Here is a 21,024-nt window from a genome sequence, read left to right on the forward strand (position 1 = left end):
GCTAAGTGGGGCTTTCACAGGTTGGAGCTCAGCATTCCCAGTCTGTGTAACAGCACAGCTCAAACATTTGGCAGCGAGTGGTGTGTTTCCACAGGGCACTTGGGCTGGTGCCAGGGTGGGGCCTGAGAGCCACAGGAGGGACCCAGAGCCCGGGGGCAGGGCGGGGGGTGTGCAGGCGTGGTACTGGGTGGGGCCTGGGGCCTGCATGCTGGTGCCACCACACCCAACCCCAAGCCGCCTGCTCTTCTGAGTGCAGCAGGGCCGAGTGTGCAGAGTCTCGGAGCGGAGGGAGGGCTGACCGGTGCATCTTCATCTCCCTGACGAAAGGCAAAGGCGCGGCGAGGTAAACGAGATGGCCTGGTGGAAAGCCTGGGTAAGTGCAGAGCAAGCAGAGGTGGAGGGTTCCCTCATGGTGTTGGTCTAGAGAGAGGTCAGCTCCGGCAACACTCTGTTTCCTGCCGGGCCAGGCACTGGACTGGGCTGCCCCCTGGGGAGGAAGACAAGGAGATACTGCCCCAGTCCCAGAGGCATTCATGGTGGCCAGGATGGGAACAGGGGAGATGGGCAGATAAAGAAACCTTGAAATGCACCTGGGGAAGCTGAGGAGCTGTGGGAGCCCAAAGGGAGGGGTCAGGCTGCTGGAAACAAGGGGGAGTCATGGTTGAGTCATATGTCCGTGTGTGTGTGTGTGTGTGTGTGTGTGTGTGGTGTATGCACATGCGTGTGTTTAGGGAGAATCAGGCAGATGTGTCCTTAAAGAGGGAGCAGTATGTGCAAAGGTTCAGAAGACTGGGAAGCTTGGCTTTAAAGAGAAGTAAGCTCGGGGGTCCTGGATGGGAGGGTAGAGGGTCGGGGGAAATGTACCTAAAGAAGCAGGCAGGGCCGGGTCCTACAGAGCTGTGCATGGCAGGCTAAGGAGCTTGGGCTCCACCTTGAGAGCAATGCGGAGCCATTGAAGGACCCTGAGCTAGAGAATAACCTGATTGAATAGGCTGATGTTAGAGGACTCATCAATGTCTTCTCCTCAGGGGATGGGAGGGCGACCTGGGCCACAGGGCCCTTCCACATTTGAAATCCATGAGTGAAATTTACAGAGTGACAGAGGGCTGAGTTAGGGGGGACAGCACATCCTGCCCCCAAGTCTCCCATGTCCAAGTGAATGAACAGATTCTCAGGAGTGTTTCATCTGGGTTTGAGTCCGATGCTGTCTCATGCTAAGGAGTTGAAAACACAAAAGGGGGACAAAGATGAGGAGCAGGTGGTGTCCCCTGGGCAGGCACGATGTTGTGTGCTCTGCACACCTTCCTTCATTTCATCCCCAGGCAGCCCTGGGATATCAGGGCTGCTATTTCCACTTCACAGATGAGGTAACCAAGGCTCAGCCATATCTAGTAACTTGCACAGTCCCACAGCTAGCAGGTGGGGGTCTAGTGTGAACTGCGGTCTCTCTCTGTCCCTGCCCCCAGGCTCTCTGTGAGTCTTAGTGGGTGACCCGGGCTTATCCTAATTCAGGAAATCTCTTTGTCACAAACGTCACAACCCAGGGGCCCTCAGATTCAGACATGCTGGGCCTGGACAGGTGGGACAGCGAGGAGACCAGGGGCAAGGTGTGGCAGCCATCTGGCCCCAGCGAAACAGCCAGGACAGGGCACGGGCCAGGGCGGCCTCCAGCTTCGTCCTGGCTGGTGGGGAGCAAGGCTTTGAGGAGGCAGACGTGGCAGGGAGAGTCCAGTGCTGGGCACTTTCCAAGGTCAGCTGCTGCCCAGGGTGGCCTGACTTTGGGCCTTGCTCCCAGTGGGGCGGAGCAAAGGCCCATCCTTGGGGCCCACCCAGCCAGGCAGGCAGAAGCCTCCTTGCAGGGAGGCTGGATGACAACCTGGAAGGATAACAATGACATTCCTAGAGCACCAACTGTGCTCTGGACCTTCCTCTGTCAATATCTCACTTGAGCCTCTGTACACCTCTGCAGTACAATATAGATGCCAATATCCTTATCCACAGATGAAGAAACAGAGCCACAAGGAGACTAAGACGGTGCCCAAGGTTGCCACACTACAAAGTGTTGGAGTCTGGATTAGACTCTGAGCAACCTGACGCCAGAGCTCAAACTCTATGGGGTTCGGCCACCCACAAGCCAAGGGCAGCCAAGGGGCGTGAAAGATCAGCTTGAGGGGGGCTCGTCTGTGCCTCTCTTGTGGAGATGAAGTTCTGCCTCCCAAGTTCTCCGGGGCAGCCCTGTGATGGGGAAAGGCAAAGGCGTGGCAGCTCCCTGAGACCTTCACAGACACATAACAGTCACAAGCCAGGCTGAGTCACCTTTTCAGTGAAAATGTTCCTGTCTGGACTAGCCTGCTCTGTGCAAGACCCAGCAAGGGCCTAGGCAGACCCCTCCTCCAACATGGGGTGGGGAGTGGGTAGATAGAAAATCTGGAGTTCCACCACCCTATGCTGACATCCAGGGGTCTGATTCCCAGAAATTTGTCTTTTTTCCCCCTAACACCTTAGCGTGGGAGGTAAGGCTGGGGCTCCTCAATGCAATGAAATCACAACCCCCAGGGAGTTAGTTACAAACATTGCCACCAGAGCCCAACCTCAGACCCGCTGAATAGGCCACTCCGTGGTGACTGGCACACACGGCCTGGTCAGTCACTGCTGCACAGCCCCCTGAGTGCCAGCCTGGGGCAAGGGATGGGGGAGAGCCCCTCCTGGGTGACCTCCAGAGCTTAGCACTGAGATCTGAGATGACCCCACGCTCACAAATGACCTGCATTCCTGTGGGCAAGCTTTCCTTCAGTGAAGGGTACCGGGAAAACTCAATGTCTGGGAAAGGTTGAGTCATTGAGAGCAGGGGGGTGGCAGACAGAGCTTAGCTTCTGAGTCAGGCTGTGGGTTAAATCCAGCACCACCATTTACTAGGTGCATAACCTTGCCAGGCACTCCAAGCCCAGCCTGTAAAATGGGGCATTCATAGCTACCTAGTATGACTGGCAGAGACAGCAAGGAGAAGAGCATTGCATCTAAAGCACCTAAAGCCTCTAACACACAAGGCCTGGCACATAGGAGGTGCTCAAATCACTAACAGTAGTGACAGCTGCTCATGACTCCACAAAAAAGGGATGCAATAGATGCACGCATGCAGCTGGGCAACATCTGGGACCACACAGGCTCTCTGGATGAAATTTGCACAGGGAATTACTTCTCGTAATTTCTTCTGTGAAACATGGTGCTAAGAAATAAAGTAGGAAAATCTGTCACCAGATATTTGAAATTCAAGCAAAGGATATGGAAAGACTTTTTACTTTTTACTCAGAAGAAATATCCTTACAGATATACCATGGATGGGAAGCTGCTCTGTATTTTCAGGATCTGACCAGGGCCAGGAAGGAAGGAAGAAAGGGAGGAAAAAAGGATGGATGTGGTGATTGGATGGATGGATGGATGGATGGATGGATGGATGGATGGATGGATGGATGAGTGGATGGATGGATGGATGGATGGATGGATGGATGAGTGGATTGGTAGGTGGGTAGGTGGAAGAGTAGATGAGTGGACGAGGGGTGGATAGAAGGAGTAGGGAGGCAGCATGTTCAGCTCCACTGAGCCTTTCCTTACTTGATCGTTGTCCTTGTAGCTTTGAGCAGGGTTGTCCCTTCCTGCTGCCTGCCCTCAGATGGCACTGCCTGGGAGAGATGCAGCCTGATTCAGAGCCCACGCCCCAGGACGGGGCAGGGATGGGAGAGGTTTTGTGGCTCTGGCTGGCGCCAGCCTGTTAAAACAAGGGGCCATTCTGCACAGGAGACAAGGCAGTCCCACGGAGCCCCAAGGGGAACCAGCAATCCCTCACGGTCAGGCCACTGTCTCTGGGGGTACCCTTCCCTACACAGCTAACGCCTCTGAGTGAACAGCCCCTGGGTCATCTGGCCTCACAGATCTCCTAGGAGATTCCATTGTTGTGCCCTGTCACCGCAGTAAAACCATCACTGGACTCTGAAGGATTCTCCCTCTTTAGCGACCCCCCAAACCCCTGCTGATCTTTTTTCAGGCCAGGCCTCCTACCCCAACTCTATCTCTCCAAATTTTTTGGTTGTTTTTATTTTCTTCCTTAAAGTCCATTGATCGTCACAAAAACCCAGGAAGTGCAAGTAAGGAGAAAAATGGCCAACTGAGGATCTAAGGACCCAGAGCTACAGAGGAGACATGGCACGGGGCTGGCTGCTGGGTGTGTAGGAGGGGTGGAGGTGTGGTCCCCACAGGGCAGCTGGCCGTGGGAGACTCAGGAGACAGATGAGGCTCCCAGCACCGAAGGCTGGAGTCCAGTCTCTAGAGCCCTTCTTGCTGCCCCACAGTCAGCACGGAGGCTCTGGCAGTGGCCACAGTGCCAGCCACCTTTGAGGTCTTTCCCTACACCGTCTGAGCCTGCAAGTCCCAACTCCCCAGGGCTGGCACCGGGGCTGAGAGCTGGGATTCCATCTCTTAGGGTGGCCGGGTGGTGCCGACCCACTCCTCCTCAGGAGGCCCCTCCTTCCAGCCTGAGGGCCGAGCTGGCAGGCCAGGCCTCCCCTTGGCCAAGGGGCTAATAGGCACGTGGGTCTTCTGCAGCCCTGACCTGAGAGGACCATATGGCAACCTAGTGCAAAGTGGACAAGGGTGCCCCTTCCTCAGCACGACCTGCTGGAAACTAGCATGTCCAGAAGCTGCGGCCTCCCCTGGGCCTCCCCTCACCCTGGATGGATGGGCAGGGCCAGGACGGATGGAGGCTCAGCCGCTGGTCTGCAGGGGTCAAGCTGGTGCTCACCCTGCTGGGCTGGCTGCAAGGGGCGCTGCCTTCCCCACATTCCCGCTTTGAGCAGGCGTGGCTTCTCTTGCAGATTGAACAGAAGGGTGTCTCGGTGAAAAGCAGTCCCCACTTCAACCCAGACCCCGACGCAGAGACCCTCTACAAAGCTATGAAGGGGATCGGTGAGTGGCCTTGACCCGGGAACCCCGTGACTCTCTGGGGCTCTGCCCACGCTGCTCAAGACCCCTCAGCTCACAACCCTGGGAGTGAGCATCTCCCCATAATCCTCTGGCACCCAGAGAATCACACAGGGCCTACCTTCCCCAGCACAGGTCTACACAGACTCCCAAGACTGGAGTGGGGGAGGGCAGATGGGAGTAATGGGGATGGGGAGGGGGAGGCCATCTGCTGTGTGTTCCTGGGAGTCCTTGTGCAAGAGACCTCCCCCCATTCAGTCTGCGCTTTCTCCCTCATAAAATGGCCCCAAGAACTCTGGACCCTGCGTGTCACTGTGAATTTCGGATGGGACTATGTTGGGAGCTGTGCAGGGCTGACCTGCAGCTTTTCCCCCACCCCACTTAGGCTGGCCACAGGGCCGGCTCTGTCCTGTCTCCAGCGCCTCCTTTCCTGTGAGCAGGAAAGGGCTGGCTGGAGGCCCGCTGGGATTTGGATAACCCGGCCCAGACAGCCCTCATGCTGTCACCCAGGCAGGATTTACCCTCTAACTGGCTCTGACTGGTGAATTGGGGCATTAACAAAAACTGCCATTCCCAGACAAGCTGAGAAATCATGCTCTGTCTTCTGCTTCCTGTGAAATCTTTATTATTATCTCCACTTCCCAAAGAAAAATGTGGAGGCTTGGGGAGGTGAGGCTTCTACTCACCCAGCTGCTGGGCCAGGACTCAGATCCAGTTTTCTGGACCCTCTGTCCCCATCCTCCCCCATGGCCACCAGCACAAGGGAGGTCAGGGCAGGAGGTCTCACTGCCTGAGCTCCAGAGTTTCCAGCTGATGTCCAGAGCAGATCAGATAACCAGAGGGGCCTCAGATTCTTTCTCTGTGAGGCTGGGCCTGGCTGCACCGCAACATTGTGTGGATGGGGGGGTGGACAGATGGATTTTCTGTCTTGTCTACACCATGAAAATCATCAGGTTTGGGAGTTTCCAGGTGGTGCATCCCCACTGCTTGGCCACCAAGCAGCTGCCTTCCCTCCTCCCCAGCCCTCATCAGTCCCCCAGGGGCAATGAGGGTGCTCATACTGTGCCCCCTGCAGGGACCAACGAGCAGGCCATCATCGATGTGCTCACGCAGAGAAGCAACGCACAGAGGCAGCAGATCGCCAAGTCCTTCAAGGCTCAGTTTGGCAAGGTAAAGGGGGGCACTTGTGCTCTGGGGGCTGTAGGGACCACTGCTGCCAGAGACAGCCTTGCAGGCAGGGCCTTGCTGGATGAGGTCCAGCTGGTCTAGAGCCCAGCCCACTGGCAATATGGGGCATTTGGGACATACACTAAAAACATGATGCATTGTTTCTCTGAAAATCAGATTTAACTCTGAAAACTTACTGATGGCTCCCCACAGCCCTGGCTTGGTCCAGCCTTCTGATGTCTGGCCCCAACCTCCTTTCCCACCTTCTCTCTCACTTGCTCCTTTACAATTGCTCCACGGCCCCATCCCTGAGCTGTTTCCCTGCCTCTATGCTTTGCTTGTCCTATTCCCCAAGCCTGGAAGGCCCTTCTCTTTCCCACATGCCAGAGATGCAGGCCGGGCTCTGCTCTGTGCTGTGCCGCAGGGCTGTCTCCTCGTGTTGGAGCTGCTGTTCCCCTGCCCCTTCCCTCCTGCCACAGGCGAAATCCAAGGGCAGGGAGCACGCCGCCTGGACCTTTTGTCCCTCCTCCCGCCGCCCCCAGGACAGAGCCAGGTATCGGCATCCTAACTAAACAGGAATAAATGCACACAGAGCTGTGGTGGCCGGAAGCCTCCATTAGCACACATTGGTAATGTGGACACTTAACCCAGGAAGATGAATGATGAAGCCCAAACACTCCATGGGAGAAACCAATGTGCTCTCCTAAAAAATAATTTCCCTCTCTTAACCTTCACAACTATGCATTATTCTCTGCATTCGACTTCAGAGGAAATTGATGTTCTGAGAGGTGGAGGATCCAGGATCCCAGAGCCTGTAAGCAACAAGGCTGGGATTTAAATCCAGGTCTGACAAGGCCCTTGGTCCTTCGCTGTGCTGTGAGGGGAGATCAGCTGGGTGTGGCCTTGTGGTTTCTTGCAAATACAAGTGCCCTTAGAAGGAGACACACGTGAGATAGATTCCTTAATTCATTTCACTCATTCATTGAGTGTCTATGGGCTAAGCGACAGGGACTTGATGAGCTTAATGACAGACTTGTATTTCGGGCTCATGGTGTGCCCGGCACTGCGCTGAGAGCGATTTCGACATCTCTCCGCCAATCCCCTAAGCAACGGTATGAAGCAGGAATACCAAGGTCTCTATTTCACAGAAGAGGGTAATGATGCTTAGAGAGGTTGAGTTGCTGGCCCAAGAAGCCCCAGCCAGCACCAGCACGTGGCAGAGCCCACGTGAGAATCCAGCCAGAGCCCCTGGGCCCAGCCAGCACCCGCTGCCTGCCCTCCAGTGGACACAGCACACAGAGCACCACCCTTCCCTGCTCCTGCCGTAGGATCTCACTGAGACGCTGAAGTCGGAGCTGAGCAGCAATTTCGAGAGGCTCATCATAGCCCTCATGTACCCTCCATACGGATACGAAGCCAAGGAGCTGTACGACGCCATGAAGGTAACCAAGCAAGTGGGGTGAGGGAGGTGCAGAAATACTTACAAGGACTGGGTGGGGGAACGATGCCCGGGACTGCTTTCCCCAGAGAGCCTGGCACAGGGAACTCTGAGCTCCCCTTGAGCCACTGTTTGGAACGAGCCCAGCGAGCTTGCAGCCTGCTGCTCGTGAAATCATACAACATGTTTTGGGACTTGGCAGAGCGTAGGTTCTTCTATCTCAGCATGGAAAGAATTCAGTGAGAGGCAAAGTGATAGATAAGAAGTGATTTATTAGAGTAGGACGCTTGTGGGGCTTACAAGTAGGAGGGCAAGAGGGTGCCACCCCAAGAACTTAGTGGGCTACAGTTTTTTTTGTTTGTTTTTTGTTTTTTTGTTTTTATTTATTTTTGGCTGAGTTGGGTCTTCGTTGCTGCACATGGGCTTTCTCTAGTTGAGGCGAGCGGGGACTACTCTTCCTTGCGGTGCGCGGGCTTCTCATTACGGTGGCTTCTCTTGCTGCAGAGCACAGGCTCCAGGCACGTGGGCTTCATTAGTTGTGGCACGCAGGCTCAGTAGTTGTGGCTCACGGGCTTAGTTGCTCCGCGGCATGTGGGATCTTCCCAGACCAGGGCTCGAACCCACGTCCCCTGCACTGGCAGGCAGACTCTTAACCACTGTGCCACCATGGAAGCCCTACTGTTTTATAATCAAAGGAAAAGTGGGGAGGGGGAGAAGACCACCTTCTTCCTCGTTCTTGAGTAGACTTCACGCTTCTATCATCAGTTTCCTCTTCCATGTCAGGCAGGGGAGTTTTCTTGTCCCTTGTTTCTTGTTTCATGGTCAAACCAGGAATGTCGTGGCGCAATGGAAATGAGCAAAAAGGCTGTGACATATACTAAAATATGGTCAATCATCTCAGGTTTCAGTATAATATCACCTTTCCCTTATATTTTTGTTTTTAGTGTGCCCAGAGGAGCATGTCCTAGGAATCATTAACTTACCGAGCTCACTGGGCAGGATGTGGGTCTCATTCCACCATTGTTTTACTGTTTGGGGGCCATGCTTCTGTTGCACGGTTTTGTTGCTAAGCAAGCCTGCTTGGTTTTGTGGTTAAGCAAACCTGGTTTCTTGAGTGATCATTAACTTACAGGGGTCTCCCATACTTTTTTTCTCTACTGACAATGCCCTAGTGGGATTAACTATTTACTCACCTTCTTTGTCCCTTTACTCTGTCCCTATCACTCAGACTGCCACCAAACACAGACTGGCCTCCGCCATCACCTGGCCTTGATGGAGCCAAAATTCGTCCTTCTCAGGACATTGCTAGACCAGGTGTGCAGAAATTAGGAACCAGCCTCTGCTGTCTCGTGCCTGGTCCCCCAATTTCCCGTTACTTCCCACTGCTCCTTTTGCATTCGAAGATGATTAAGAAGGAGTCAGGACCAAGTAATAATAATCATCTCCATTGAAAGGGCACTTATAACTAATAAGAACCTGCTGTATAAAAATTTTTAATTTAATTTAATTTAATTTTAAAAAAAAAGAAAGGGCACTTACTCCAAAAAAGAAAAAAATTGAAAAGGGACTTCCTTGGTGGTCCAGTGGTTAAGACTCCATGCTCCCAATTCAAGGGGCACGGGTTCGATCCCTGGTTGGGGAACTAAGATCCCGCATGCTGCACGGTGCAGCCAGAAAAAAAAAAAATTGAAAGGGCATTACTGTGTGGACATGCCAGGCATTTTACATCTATTATCTCCACTCCACCTTCGGGGTGGGGGTGGCTTATTATCCCTGTGTCCTGATGAGGACCCTTAGGCTCAGGGAGGTGGAGTGACCTGTTTGGGACCACCCAGCTATAGAGGGCTGAGCTGAGACACAGCTTTCCCATCACATCACTTGCCCACAAGTATCCACCACTGGAGACAAATGCACATGATCTCCCCCAGTAACATCCTCCAGCGGAGGCCCCCCAGCAGAGCAGTGACTGGTTCTTCCTAGGACTCTTCCTTTTGCCTCTTGACAAAAGAGGGTGCGGACAGAGCTCTCCAGCAGGCAGAGGTTTTTATCCACAGGGCTTAGGAACCAGAGAGGGCGTCATCATCGAAATCCTGGCTTCTCGGACCAAGAACCAGCTGCAGGAGATAATGAAGGCGTATGAGGAGGGTAAGGGGCCTGCTAAGAGGGAGGATGCGGGCCCTGAGTTAAAGGCTAGCTTGGGAATGACCATGAGCTTTGGCAGCCTAGCAGCAAATAAGAGACAAGCCGTGTACTGGGCCACATTGGAAAGGATTCTTTCTGGGCTTTTCCACACACAGATGCTGAGCACCTTCTGTGTGCCAAATCCCGTGCCTGACAGTGAGATTGGATGTGAGTCGGGATCCATCTCTGAGCTCCCTAAGCACATGGGCTGCTGCGGGGGAGGGCACGCACCCATTAAGTTCTCTGCCCCTTGACAGTGTGGCAGCACTGCAGCCCGCCGGCTGTCAGCAGTGGGCGGGGCTGACACCTTCCTGGCCAGGCACAGGCTGACCCTGGGGACCATGCAGGGCCCTGTTGCAGTGGCGGGTGTGGAGCCCTAGCCAGCTCTCATGGGCTGCAAGGCAAAGCCCATCCTCCACAATGTCTGCCTGATGGGGAGTCCGCCAGAAGTTCCAGGCTTTGCCGAACCACGTGATGAAGTAAGGCTCAATCAGCAGCCCCTGGCTCTCTGGCCTGGCCCATCTTTGTGCTTTGAGCTTGGCTGGCAACCCATGTTGCTTCCTAGTTCTGAACAACCACCAGCGGGGAGCCTCTGCCACTCAGACACCTGGACAGAGCAAACTCTCCCTGTGCCAAGGACTCATGTCTCCTGGAAGGCTTTAGTCAGGAAAAGGGTGAGAAACGGGGCGAGGAGGAGGAAAGCAGGTCTGAGCCTCATGGTCCTGATCCCCTGCAGACTATGGGTCCAGCCTGGAGGAAGACATCCAAGCAGACACCAGCGGCTACCTGGAGAGGATCCTGGTGTGCCTCCTGCAGGTATCACAGCGCAGGCTCCTGGGAGCCCTTTGTCTGGGGGATCCCCACAGATCCCCCCTCAGAGAGTGGCTCTTGGGCAAAGCTACTGGGGTGGGATGGGGGGCAAGGGTGTGGTACAGCCACTGGGGCCTGGGCTCACTGGGTACATCCCAGTGGGCTCGGAGCGTCCTCACGGCAGAGCCCCTGCACCTCTCCAGAAAGTAGGAGGAGAGGGCCCGTCACTGAGCAGGTCCCTCCCACCAGGCCCCATGCCAGGCACGTTGCTTACTTTTGCTCACTGAGTCCCGCAGCTCCTTACGGGGCATTCCTTATGACTCTCCCTTTACGGGTGAGAGGCCAAGGCCTGGAGAGGATAACTGCCTGCCTTCCTACCTGGCTGTCCCCTCTGTCCCGGCTGCTCTGCTCAGCCAGCCTGCCTTACAGAGCCACCTCTTCTGTTCCTAGGGCAGCAGAGATGACTTGTGTGGCTTCGTGGACCCAGGACTGGCCCTGCAAGATGCACAGGTAAGGCTACCCCTCAGCAGCCTCTGCCCTGCAGGCCACCCGGTCCCACCCTCTGCCATCTAGACTCTGGGGTGCTGAAGCCTAAAAGCCTCACCCAGCCCCTCTGCCCGCGGGGGTTTTCTCTGATGCTAGGCTGGGACCGGGCTCAGCTCTCTGCAGGCCTTTACCCTCTGGTGTCTGCAGAGAGAAGTGAGGGTGGAGGGGAGGAAGGAGACTGATTTGGGTGGGGTTCACTGAAGCTCTGCCCGGGCAGGAGCAGCCTACAAACCCGGGGCCTCTGGGCCTCCGAGGCCCAGATGTGTGCATTCAGCTCGCTATAGATCTGCCTGCTGGCAGAGCGCTTGAAGGTGCCCAGAGGCAGAGCAAAGCCCCAGAGGGGAGGCGGGACAGTTCCTAGAGCAGCCCGGTATTGAGAAGAGAATTTAACCACAGGGATAGCAGGCTCCCAGTCAAAAAGATGATCAAGCAGAGGAGAATGCCGACCTGGCAGGGTGGATGGGGGGCTGTTCTTCACCCCCCTTGCTCGCCTTCACTGGTTGTCGTGGGTGTCCCAATGCCAGGATCTATACACAGCAGGTGAGAAGATTTGTGGGACTGATGAGATGAAATTCATCACCATCCTGTGCACGCGCAGTGCCACACACCTGATGAGAGGTACCGGGGAGGTAGGGAGGGCCTGGGGGACAGGGAGGCACCCTGGCTCTAGGTCCTCTCCCTTTACGCTGAATACCCAGTGTGTGGCCTTGTCAAATCATGGACTTGGGGAAAGAGCCAGGGAGCCCTGGACCCTTTCCCCAGCAACCAAGTGGAGGTCAGGGATGGTGCACTGATGTGCAGTCTCCTATCTGAGATGCTGGGGGGCATCACGCTGAGATGCGCGTGTCCCCTAAGAGAAGGCCTCTCTCCACAGTGTTTGAGGAATATGAGAAAATCGCCAGCAAGAGCATTGAGGACAGCATCAAGAGTGAGACCCACGGCTCACTGGAGGAGGCCATGCTCACAGTGGGTAAGAGACGGAGCTCCTTGCTCGGGCTCACGTGTGTCCGCTGGCCCTGGGGCTCGGAAGTGGGGCAGCACCAAAGGGCGAAGGGCCCAGGGTGCAATAGCAAGTGCTGGGTCCCTGTGTTCACCTTCAAAGCCAACCTCCACACCAGTCCCCACTCTCAGCATGTACCCTTCACCCAGGACACTGGAGCTACTAGGGGAGACCCTCGTGTCCTCAATGTGCTGTGTCCTGCCAGAGATTGTTCTCTGTGCTGCCACAGAGTGCCCAGCACCGTGTAAGTGTGTCATGATGTATGTGTGTGTGCATGAGTGTGTGCGCGTGAGTGTGTGTGTGTGTGTGCTTGCGTGTGTGTGCCTGCGCGTGAGTGTGTGTGCATGCGTGCAAGTGCGTGTGCACGCGCGAGTGTGTGCGCGTGTGAGTGTGTGCGTGTGAGAGTGTGTGTGCGCGTGAGTGTGTGCGTGTGCGCACGTGTAAGTGTGAGTGTGTGCGTGTGCGCACGCGAGAGTGTGTGCGGGTGAGTGTGTGTGTGAGAGTTGTGCATGTGAGTGTGTGCGTGTGTGTGTATGCACACATTTGCAGGATTGTGCTGGACCCAGGGCCTGTGCTCACCCACAGCAGCCACACAAGGAACATTCTGGTTCTGACTGTGAAGCCCTGAAGAAATCACCTAGCTGGGCTTTAGCCAGGGGTTTGGTCCCTACCTCAGTTGCTGATTGAAGAAATGATGATGTGTAGTTGGAATCCAAACTGAGTGATCAGTGGTCTGACACTAGGGGAACACTGAGAACCTTCCACCAAGCATGAGGTCAGATTCATGTAGGAGGACAGGTTCCAGAGCACATCCTGGGGTCCAGAGTCAAAGTGACAGGGAGAGGAGTCATTGCAGAGTGAAGAACTGAGGCCCAGGGCAGAGGGACTTCCCTCCTCCCTCCCATGAGGGAAGGAGGTCACCTCCACACCAGGCTGTGCCCATTGGGTGCCGAGCAGCCAGGGGAGCTGCACAGTGTGTCCTGGTCCCCAGGGGTAAACTGGGGCATCTGACACTCCCAGCTGCCTTTGACTGCTGTGATAAATCCAATCTATGTTGGAGCATCTAAGCATGCCTCCTGCTCCAGTCTCAGCTTCCAAAGGCAGCCCCTGGATCCAATTTAAACAACTCCTGAATAAAATCTACAGGCAGGGAAAAGCAAGGCTATGCCGGGCCCTGGTGTGCTGGGCACTTCCCGTTTGTTTATCCTTGAAGACTCACATCACTCACTTCACACGTGAGGATGGTGCAAGGCAGGGAGATCAAGTCACTAGGCACCTGGTGCCATCAAGCAGGGTTCAAACTCATGCCTACCTCCCTCAAAGCCCTCGCTCTTTCTGCCACCTTGGATTAAAACACCAACCTCCCCACCCAGACACCAAGTCTCTGAAACAGCATCCATGAAAGTGAGGATAGGGCCAGATGCCCTGGGTGCCTTCTTGCTCTGGGTCCAAAACCCATCTGTCACAGGGGAATTCAATCTGCAGGGGCCCTCTGAGAAGTGACATGTAAAGCAGGCACTCAGAGGCCAGTGGTCACCACAACGGTGGCTCCTCCATGGAACTGTGTGGCTGGATTCTTGGTGAAGCTGTGTCTGGAATGTAAGAGCCCAGGGACTCCCTTGGTGGAGCTGTGCTCTGATGTGCCAGACCAGCCCTGTGGGTCCCAGTGCATTTCACACCTCGCCCTTTTGTCTGCCTACTCTCGGCCTTTGCACCTGTGCCCAGTGCCCTGGGCTTCCTTCCCTGCCCCACCCCTCCTGACACAAAGCCTCTCATTTTAGGACTAGGCAGAGCACAGATAAATAGGCCAAGACTTGCACAACGCTAACCCTTAAGACCCAAAGCAAGACATAAATAAATAAACATGTATACAATGTCGCCTACAACCTCTGGTTGCTAACAGAACTTTCCTGTTTGCCAGTGAAATGCACCCGGAACCTCCACAGCTACTTTGCAGAGCGCCTTTACTATGCTATGAAGGTAACTGTTCTGTCTTCTGTGCGCCTGACCCTCAGTCCTGCACGGCACAACTGCAAAGCCAAGGAGCTCAGAGCCACCACCCAAGTCTTCGACACTTGGGTCTCCTCTTATCCCAGCCTCTTGTGGACCAGAATGGCTTTAGTTCTCAGAGCGCAAACCAAGCTAGGGAAGGGAAGCCACAGCTCCTGAAGGCTGAATTTGAGTAGATGCATTCAACAGGTGTTCATGGTACTGAACTTTCACCACAATCCTGTGAAACTTATGTAGTAATCTGCCCTCCCAGAGGGGGTGAAACCAAGGCTTGTGGTCAAGGTCACACAGCTAGTAGGTGGCAAAGTGTTGATCTGAGTCCAAGCCAGTGCAATTGTCTTTTTTATTCATGATTTTATTTATGCATCATTGGCCACGTGGCCTCCTTGACAAAGCACAGGTCAGGATTGCCAGGAGGTCAAGGCATCCTTTGAACGGGCATGTTTAAGAGGGAGGTTGCCACACACAGCAGTTCAACAACCCTGCATGTGCCAGGGTGCCCGTCTGGGTTTGCCTGTTGTCTAAAAGGCGGCACCGGCCACTCAGATGTTCAAGACACTCATATCAGGGGAGGCTCTGGTATCTGGAACCACACTGGAAGATAGATAGTGAAAATAATTCCTGGAGATTAAAGTCAGCCCACCTTCTCTGATTGATGGTTGCTAACATCACCTGAAGCAAGAACCCCAAGCTCTCTGGCTACATCTGGCCAGGAAATGAGAGAGGACATGGGATTCCCTTGGTCATGTGGCTCCCTCTGACATGAGAGTGATCAAGGATGAAAGCGAGCAGGAGGGTCCTGCATGTGAATTGGCCAGTTAAGCTGATTTCATGATGTTGCTGCTCTAGGAAGAGGCCTTATTCCTGGAGCAGTGAACATTTTGTTTCTAGAATCTGATGTAGCAAACACACACTGCAATCTGGGGCATTTGGCGTCTAATAAGAGACAAACATGAGCAGTGAGTGAGAAGAGATCAAGGGATCCCTTAGCGCATCCCTCTCAGTGCTTCACTGCTAAAGCGGAGGCTCATTCCTGTACCTCCATCCCGTACGAAAGCCCCCTGAACCCAACATAGATTTGTCCATTATCACAGAGATGGACCAGGAAGGCAAGAAGTGATGGTTGACTGCTGTGTCTTATCCAGGGAGCAGGAACTCACGATGGGACCCTGATAAGAAACATCGTTTCGAGGAGTGAGATTGACTTAAATTTCATCAAGTGTCAGTTCAAGGAGATGTACGGCAAGACCCTCAGCAGCATGATCATGGTGAGCCTTGAGTTCCCATTTCTAACACCAGTTTTAAACAGAGACCTTACTGGGAAACCTGAATGCTGTGACCAATGTCATAAGTCACACGTGTCCGTCCCTCCTCAGTGGGTATCACACTCTTGCATTCATTGCTGTGTGCTATGTACAGGGATCAGCAAGGAGGTCGGTGTAGCTAGTGGAGGCCCCTGTATGTTTCACCGAGAAAGTTAGCTTTGCATTTGAGTTATGGTTGCCCCTTTTTAAATGACACACCGAATTCTTGCAGAAGGAACCATGTCTGAAGAGTCAGTGAGAGTAAATAGTTTAGTAGGAGTCGAGGCGTAGCATTCAAATACAGATATAGGTAGTCCTGACAGCAAAAATTTAAGGACGTAAATCATATGAGCTCCAGTGGGCTGCCTAACCTGATTCCAATTAGTGAACGTTCTAGAGCTGAGAAAACACAGTGATTATCACACTGCTATAACTTCAAGAGAAATAGCTCTTCTAGCCATTAATACCAAATGAGGCCTTGACAGCTTCATTAACAGAAGTCAAGTCATGAGAAATATATCCCTAAGTTTTCACTGGCTATTAAGTCAAGCCTCTAGTTATTCTACAAGCGCCTGTTGTTCACTACACTTTCCAAGACACACATAGCTTACAATATGTTAAAAAGACATTTCTGCTTTAAGATGTTTCAGAATGGGGCAGTAGGTGGTGGGGGATTGGGGGTGGCAATAGAAACAGCCTGAAATGGAAAACAAAGAAAGACAGGTGACAGTGAGGGGCCTGTGGCATAGGAACCTGTAGAGGAATGTGCCAGGTCTCCCCCAGAGAAGCACAACTCCTAGTAATAAAAGCAGCTGCTCCTGATGGAGGTGACTCCAAGTCAAGCCCATGTCACAAACCACCCCCCTTCTAATTCTCATGTCCCTCCTGTCCTCAGGAAGACACAAGCAGTGACTACAAGAATGCCCTGCTGAACCTGGTGGGCAGTGACCCCTGAAGGCTCAGAAGGACAAGAGCAAAGGCCAAGAAGGTGGAGCCACTGGGTCCTGCTTGCTCAACCTTGGCCATGGATGGGCATGGGGGTGGGGGGAGCCACAGCACAGCTTTCAGTCCTCTATCTCCCAGCTTCCAGTGCTTTCCAGCCACTTTCTCTGACCCAGAAGTAAGGATCAGCCTGGGGCTCCTACTTCCACTGTCTTCCCAAGTCATTTTCAGGTGTGAGCACATTGCCAACCTTAGCATATATCTGATCTGACAAATACCTCAGCATGAAGGGGTCTACAGGGGCTCATGATGATTTCTTTCTCCCTACACAGGAGCTTCCCAAGCCTGACTGGTCACAGAGTCCCCTAGGCTCTCGGCCCACTCCCATCTACTAATCTGAGATCTGCAGAGAATAGACCAGACAATATGGAATTTTAATAAGTGTCTCAGCTGATATGCTTCTCTTTCAGGCAACCAGAGAAGGCCATGAGAGCCTGTTTGTTTCTGATCACATGCTTGTGGGCAGCTGAGAAAGGAACACATATATCCAGGCCAAGTGGGCTATCACCAACATTCATTCACCAGCTTCATTTTAAAATACTAGGCTGTAAGTAGAAGAAAAATTCTCTCATCATCCTACCAACAGAGAAAGCTGAAAATTAATGGCCTGACACAAGGACACTGTGTTCTAAGAGGCTTGGGCTTCTCTAGTCCTTGATCAAATTAGCTGCTCCTTCCCCCCATGACGCAAGCCTGGAGAATCTCTAATCCTGGCTAAATGGCAATGGGAACTGGTTACAGGAGAAGCTGAGATACCTGTGTTGTGCTTTTCAGAACAATAAAGATTTGTACGCTGGAACGTAAGTGTCTTTGGATTTTTAGAGGTGACCACAGTAGGACCACTTTGATTAGCCAAATTCTACCCCATAGAGCCTACTCTCCAGACTATGCCATCTAGGGCCACAAAGCTTATCCTTTCCCATTAACAACATTTCTGATCTCTGAAGACAGCCCACATATTCTGCCAAGACTTCTTCTGTCAAAGCTAAGTGTCCCCAGTCCCTTCAACTGTCCCTCTTAAAGCCCGGTTTGGGGTCAACTCCTCCAAACATTTTCTAGTTTGCAAACTAGAAACTTTTATAGAGTGCAGCCCTGAGAATCATTTGTTTGTTTTCAGGGCTAGACGATATGTTTATACATGTCCATGTCAGGTCCAGGTGTCACGCCACATTGGTGGGACTTCAATTCATTTACAAGCATCTCATCACAGCGCCTGCCAGGGGTCTGTAGGGCAGGACCAGGCTTTCCCCATGCAGGTCATCACATAACAATGATGCTTTATTAAAGGGCAGATTAATATGCAGCTTTGGGGAGGAAATACCGGGGAGCAAAGAGTGAGGCAGATCAGTGGGGCTTTGAGCTCACACAGAGGAGAGGTAGATTCTGGCTCTGCGCTGCACTGGCTCTTGTGACTCTGACCTAATCACTTCATATGTGTGTGTGTGTGTGTGTGTGTGTGTGTGTGTGTGTGTGTCTGAGCCTCAGATTCCTTACCTTTAACTGCAGGGGTGGAAACCCTGCTGCAGTTGCTGTTTTCAAACCACCTCAAAGGTAGTGGTAGAAAACCATCATTTTATGATGCTCCTGGGTTCTGTAGGTCAGGAATTCAGACCTGTTGCCCAGTGCGGATAACTTGTCTCTGCTCCAGCAAGTCTGGAGACTCTGTCGGGAAGACCCAAATGTCAAGAGAACTCTAGGGCAGATGCTGGAATCATCTGGAGGCTTCTTTACTCACATGCTGGGTGCTGGTGAGATGGCTGGAAGGCTGGGCTCAGCTGGGACTGTTCCCTAGCACTCCTACATGTGACCTCACCAGGATTGGGCCCCAGGGTAGTGGAAGCCCTTATGTGGCGGCTCAGGGCTGCATTTCCTTCTGTGACAAAACCTCACGCAGATCACTTCCGTCATGCCCTATTGGTCAAAGTCATCACAATCCAGCCCAGCTTCAAGGGAAGGAAACACAGTCCCCATCTGTCAATGGGACAAATGTCAAAGAATTTGGTGGCCATTCTCTTCAACTCTGAACAAGTAATTTAAAATATTGAACAACTCATGCAGCACAACTGCCCCATGTGCTTGGCTGCTGTCTGTAGGGCCGGAGCAGGGTCTAAGGGACCCCTGCAGGGCCAGGCCTCAATCCTTACTGCTGGGTTTCGGGGCGTTCTGTCAGGCCTCGGGCGAGGCTCTCGGGTGGTAATGATTCTTTTTTCTTTTTTTGTTCAAGTCCCCCCCTGGACTTTCTTCCAGTGTTGAGTCACTGAGTCAATTTCAGCCAAAGCCCTTTAGAAAGGACTTAGAGGATCCCTCCACCCTGCAATCCTTTAGAATGCTGGTTCTCGGGGCAAAGGATTCCCTTGCGGCCCACCCCAAAACTGGCTTGACATGTCCAAGCAGGAACCTCAAGAAAGCTACAGCCAAGGAGACGACCTAGGAGACGTAGTTGTGTCCAACTCTGTGCCCAGCAAGGAAATCTGTTTAGCAGAACCGTGCAGTTCATTGTCACTCCCGATGGAGCTCCCCCCATGCCCACAGGGTGGAAGCAGCAGGTCTCCTCAGATTGGAGAGATGCTCTCTCCTCCCGGGGTCACAGCTAGAGCAGCTTGGGGGGTCATGTGGCCTCCCTGTGAGATGGCTCCTGTCTAGCTGAGGGCATTCTCCAGAGAAGGGGCCAGCTAGGTGTTACTAGCTGACTCTTGTGGCCACTGGGGAAAGGGGCACCGACTGGCAAAGGAACCTGGCCAGGACACTGATAGTGTCCTCTACCTCCAAATCATTTTTGCTGGAATAAGCTTTGGGGTACTTCTGATGAAACAGACCCTTTCCTAAGGTACAATACTTTTGCAGTTGGAGGTCTGGTCAGTTTGATTTCAGCAAAGAAGGAAAATGAGAGGATATGTGTGCCCTGCTCGTGGTTCTATAACGAAAAATGTTGTTTTGTTTTCTAACTCTCTGTGATACATTATATATTCATGGACTTCCTCGATATCCTCAGATCCAAGGTTTCTCACTCTCTGAAACTGGATTCATTTTCTTCCATTGCAATGCCTGATGGGGAAGGGCAGAAGCTGCTCTAGTCAACTGAGTTCAGAGTTTGTCCTACCACGTGATTGAGACATCGTTTTCATTGGGTACTGGATTCTGTGAGCTATCAAATGACCTTTCATAAATTCATTTTCTGCTTATACTATCCAGAGAGAATGTTCTTGTTAACAACCAAGAAGTCTCTCTATTGCATAGAATCACTGCCTTTATGACATCCGAGGATAATTATCTGTTTATGTGTCTCCTTCCAAAAAGCTGTGAGCGAGCCCCTTGAGGGCAGTAACTTGGTTTTGTTCATTTGCGAACATGCAGTGGCTGGTACATAGACGGCATTCTGTGAATATTTTTGAACAAACAACAACAAACAAGAGCATGGACTTTGGGAGGACAGAAGACCCAATAGCCATCGAGCCTGAGCCAGTCCTTCATCGTCTCTGATTCTGAGAAGACACTCTGGGCCTTTTGAACTCCCCCGGGGAGGGATGCCTGCTCAGCCAACCCAATGAAAACAGTCCTGAAAAGGATCTAACGGGGAAGGCAGCTTCTTGCAACTCTTTTGGCAGCTACTTGGCACCAGGCCCTGTTTCAGATTCTGACACTGCAGTGACAAACAAGCCCAGCAGAATCAATCCCTGATTGAGCCCCTTTGACCACCATCCCATGGGGCACTCGGGCAGTAGCGAGAACCGAGCACACGCCCACCAGTGTTGGCTTCTTGCCACCAGGGGGCAGGGCCAGCATGCTGGGCCCGGACTCTTTCTACTTTCTCCTTGAGCAGGGGGTCATTTTGCTGAGGGTTGACTACTTGGACAAAATCAGGATACTTTGGTAAGAAACAAAAGGAGGAATAGATCTGTGGTCAACACCTTACGTTGTCTGTTACTACGGCCAAGCATTCTAACTGCAACCAGGTTGGAGCTGGCCAGGTACGTCTTCGTAAAGAAGGCGATGCTTGAGCAGGGTCTCAAAGGATGACTCAGTGCTTATCAGTTAGACAGGACAGGGAAGAACATTCCAGGCAGAGGGAGGAATGCAAACATCCAAGAAGTCTGGTCTCTATCAGACTACAGGAATGGTGGGAAAGTCAAAAGATAAAAATGTCAGCGGCCAAGTCAGGGAGGTATCAGGCTGAGAAGCTCAAACTATTTCCTGGGCAACCGGAGCCTTTCAGGGCTCAGGCAAGGGGCATCTGGGATGGATCTTAGTAAGATTTCCAGCAACGCTACAAAGGTGAGCGTGCCTGCGTGAGTCTGGAGGAGGGGAGCCCAGAGCTGAAGCTATTGCAGCTACCGACAGCAACTCCCACCACCCTTCCTGCCTAGTGCTTTGTGGTCCTGGAGGTAATTCCCAAGGAGGAAGCTGAGCTTGGACACTCTCTGTCCTGATCCTGGGAAGTGAAATCTTTCTATGTAGTTGTGATGTAGCCCCAGGCCACTGCGTCTCTGCCCCCCGTAGTGAGGAGCGGATGCTGATTTCCATAGCTCTCACCATCAGCCCATAAATTCTGAAATAGCTCTGTGAGCCCTGAGCCTGAGTGTGAGGTTCTGGGG

The 21,024-nt window shown here is 53.0% G+C and overlaps 1 protein-coding gene across 5 annotated transcripts; it reads left to right on the forward strand.

Annotated features, from left to right (window-relative positions):
• Positions 1-219: 219 nt before the first annotated feature.
• On the forward strand, positions 220-17,231 carry LOC118882472 (annexin A8). Of its 5 annotated transcripts, XM_036828196.1 has the most exons (13): positions 221-373; positions 4,869-4,959; positions 6,050-6,144; positions 7,470-7,583; positions 9,634-9,724; positions 10,497-10,576; positions 11,021-11,080; positions 11,641-11,734; positions 11,991-12,086; positions 14,038-14,096; positions 15,272-15,394; positions 16,326-16,418; positions 16,843-17,231. In XM_036828196.1, exons 1-12 carry the CDS (start codon positions 353-355, stop codon positions 16,383-16,385), a joined length of 984 nt encoding a protein of 327 aa, XP_036684091.1. In that variant the 5' UTR covers positions 221-352; the 3' UTR covers positions 16,386-16,418; positions 16,843-17,231. The 5 variants fall into 5 exon arrangements, 4 of the variants coding, with proteins under 4 accessions (XP_036684092.1, XP_036684091.1, XP_036684090.1 ...); XM_036828197.1 differs by having other exon boundaries at positions 220-343; positions 16,326-17,231; XM_036828195.1 differs by having other exon boundaries at positions 16,326-17,231.
• Positions 17,232-21,024: the final 3,793 nt, after the last annotated feature.

This window comes from Balaenoptera musculus, chromosome 16 (assembly GCF_009873245.2).
Source record: "Balaenoptera musculus isolate JJ_BM4_2016_0621 chromosome 16, mBalMus1.pri.v3, whole genome shotgun sequence".
NCBI classification, from domain to species: Eukaryota; Metazoa; Chordata; class Mammalia; order Artiodactyla; family Balaenopteridae; genus Balaenoptera; species Balaenoptera musculus.

Excerpts from the sequence above, each read along its gene's own strand:
- LOC118882472 (XM_036828195.1), top strand. The coding sequence starts at position 353 with ATGGCCTGGTGGAAAGCCTGG. Across the intron at positions 4,960-6,049 it reads CAAAGCTATGAAGGGGATCG|GGACCAACGAGCAGGCCATC; the intron begins GTGAGTGGCCTT and ends TGCCCCCTGCAG. Across the intron at positions 15,395-16,325 it reads CCCTCAGCAGCATGATCATG|GAAGACACAAGCAGTGACTA; the intron begins GTGAGCCTTGAG and ends TCCTGTCCTCAG.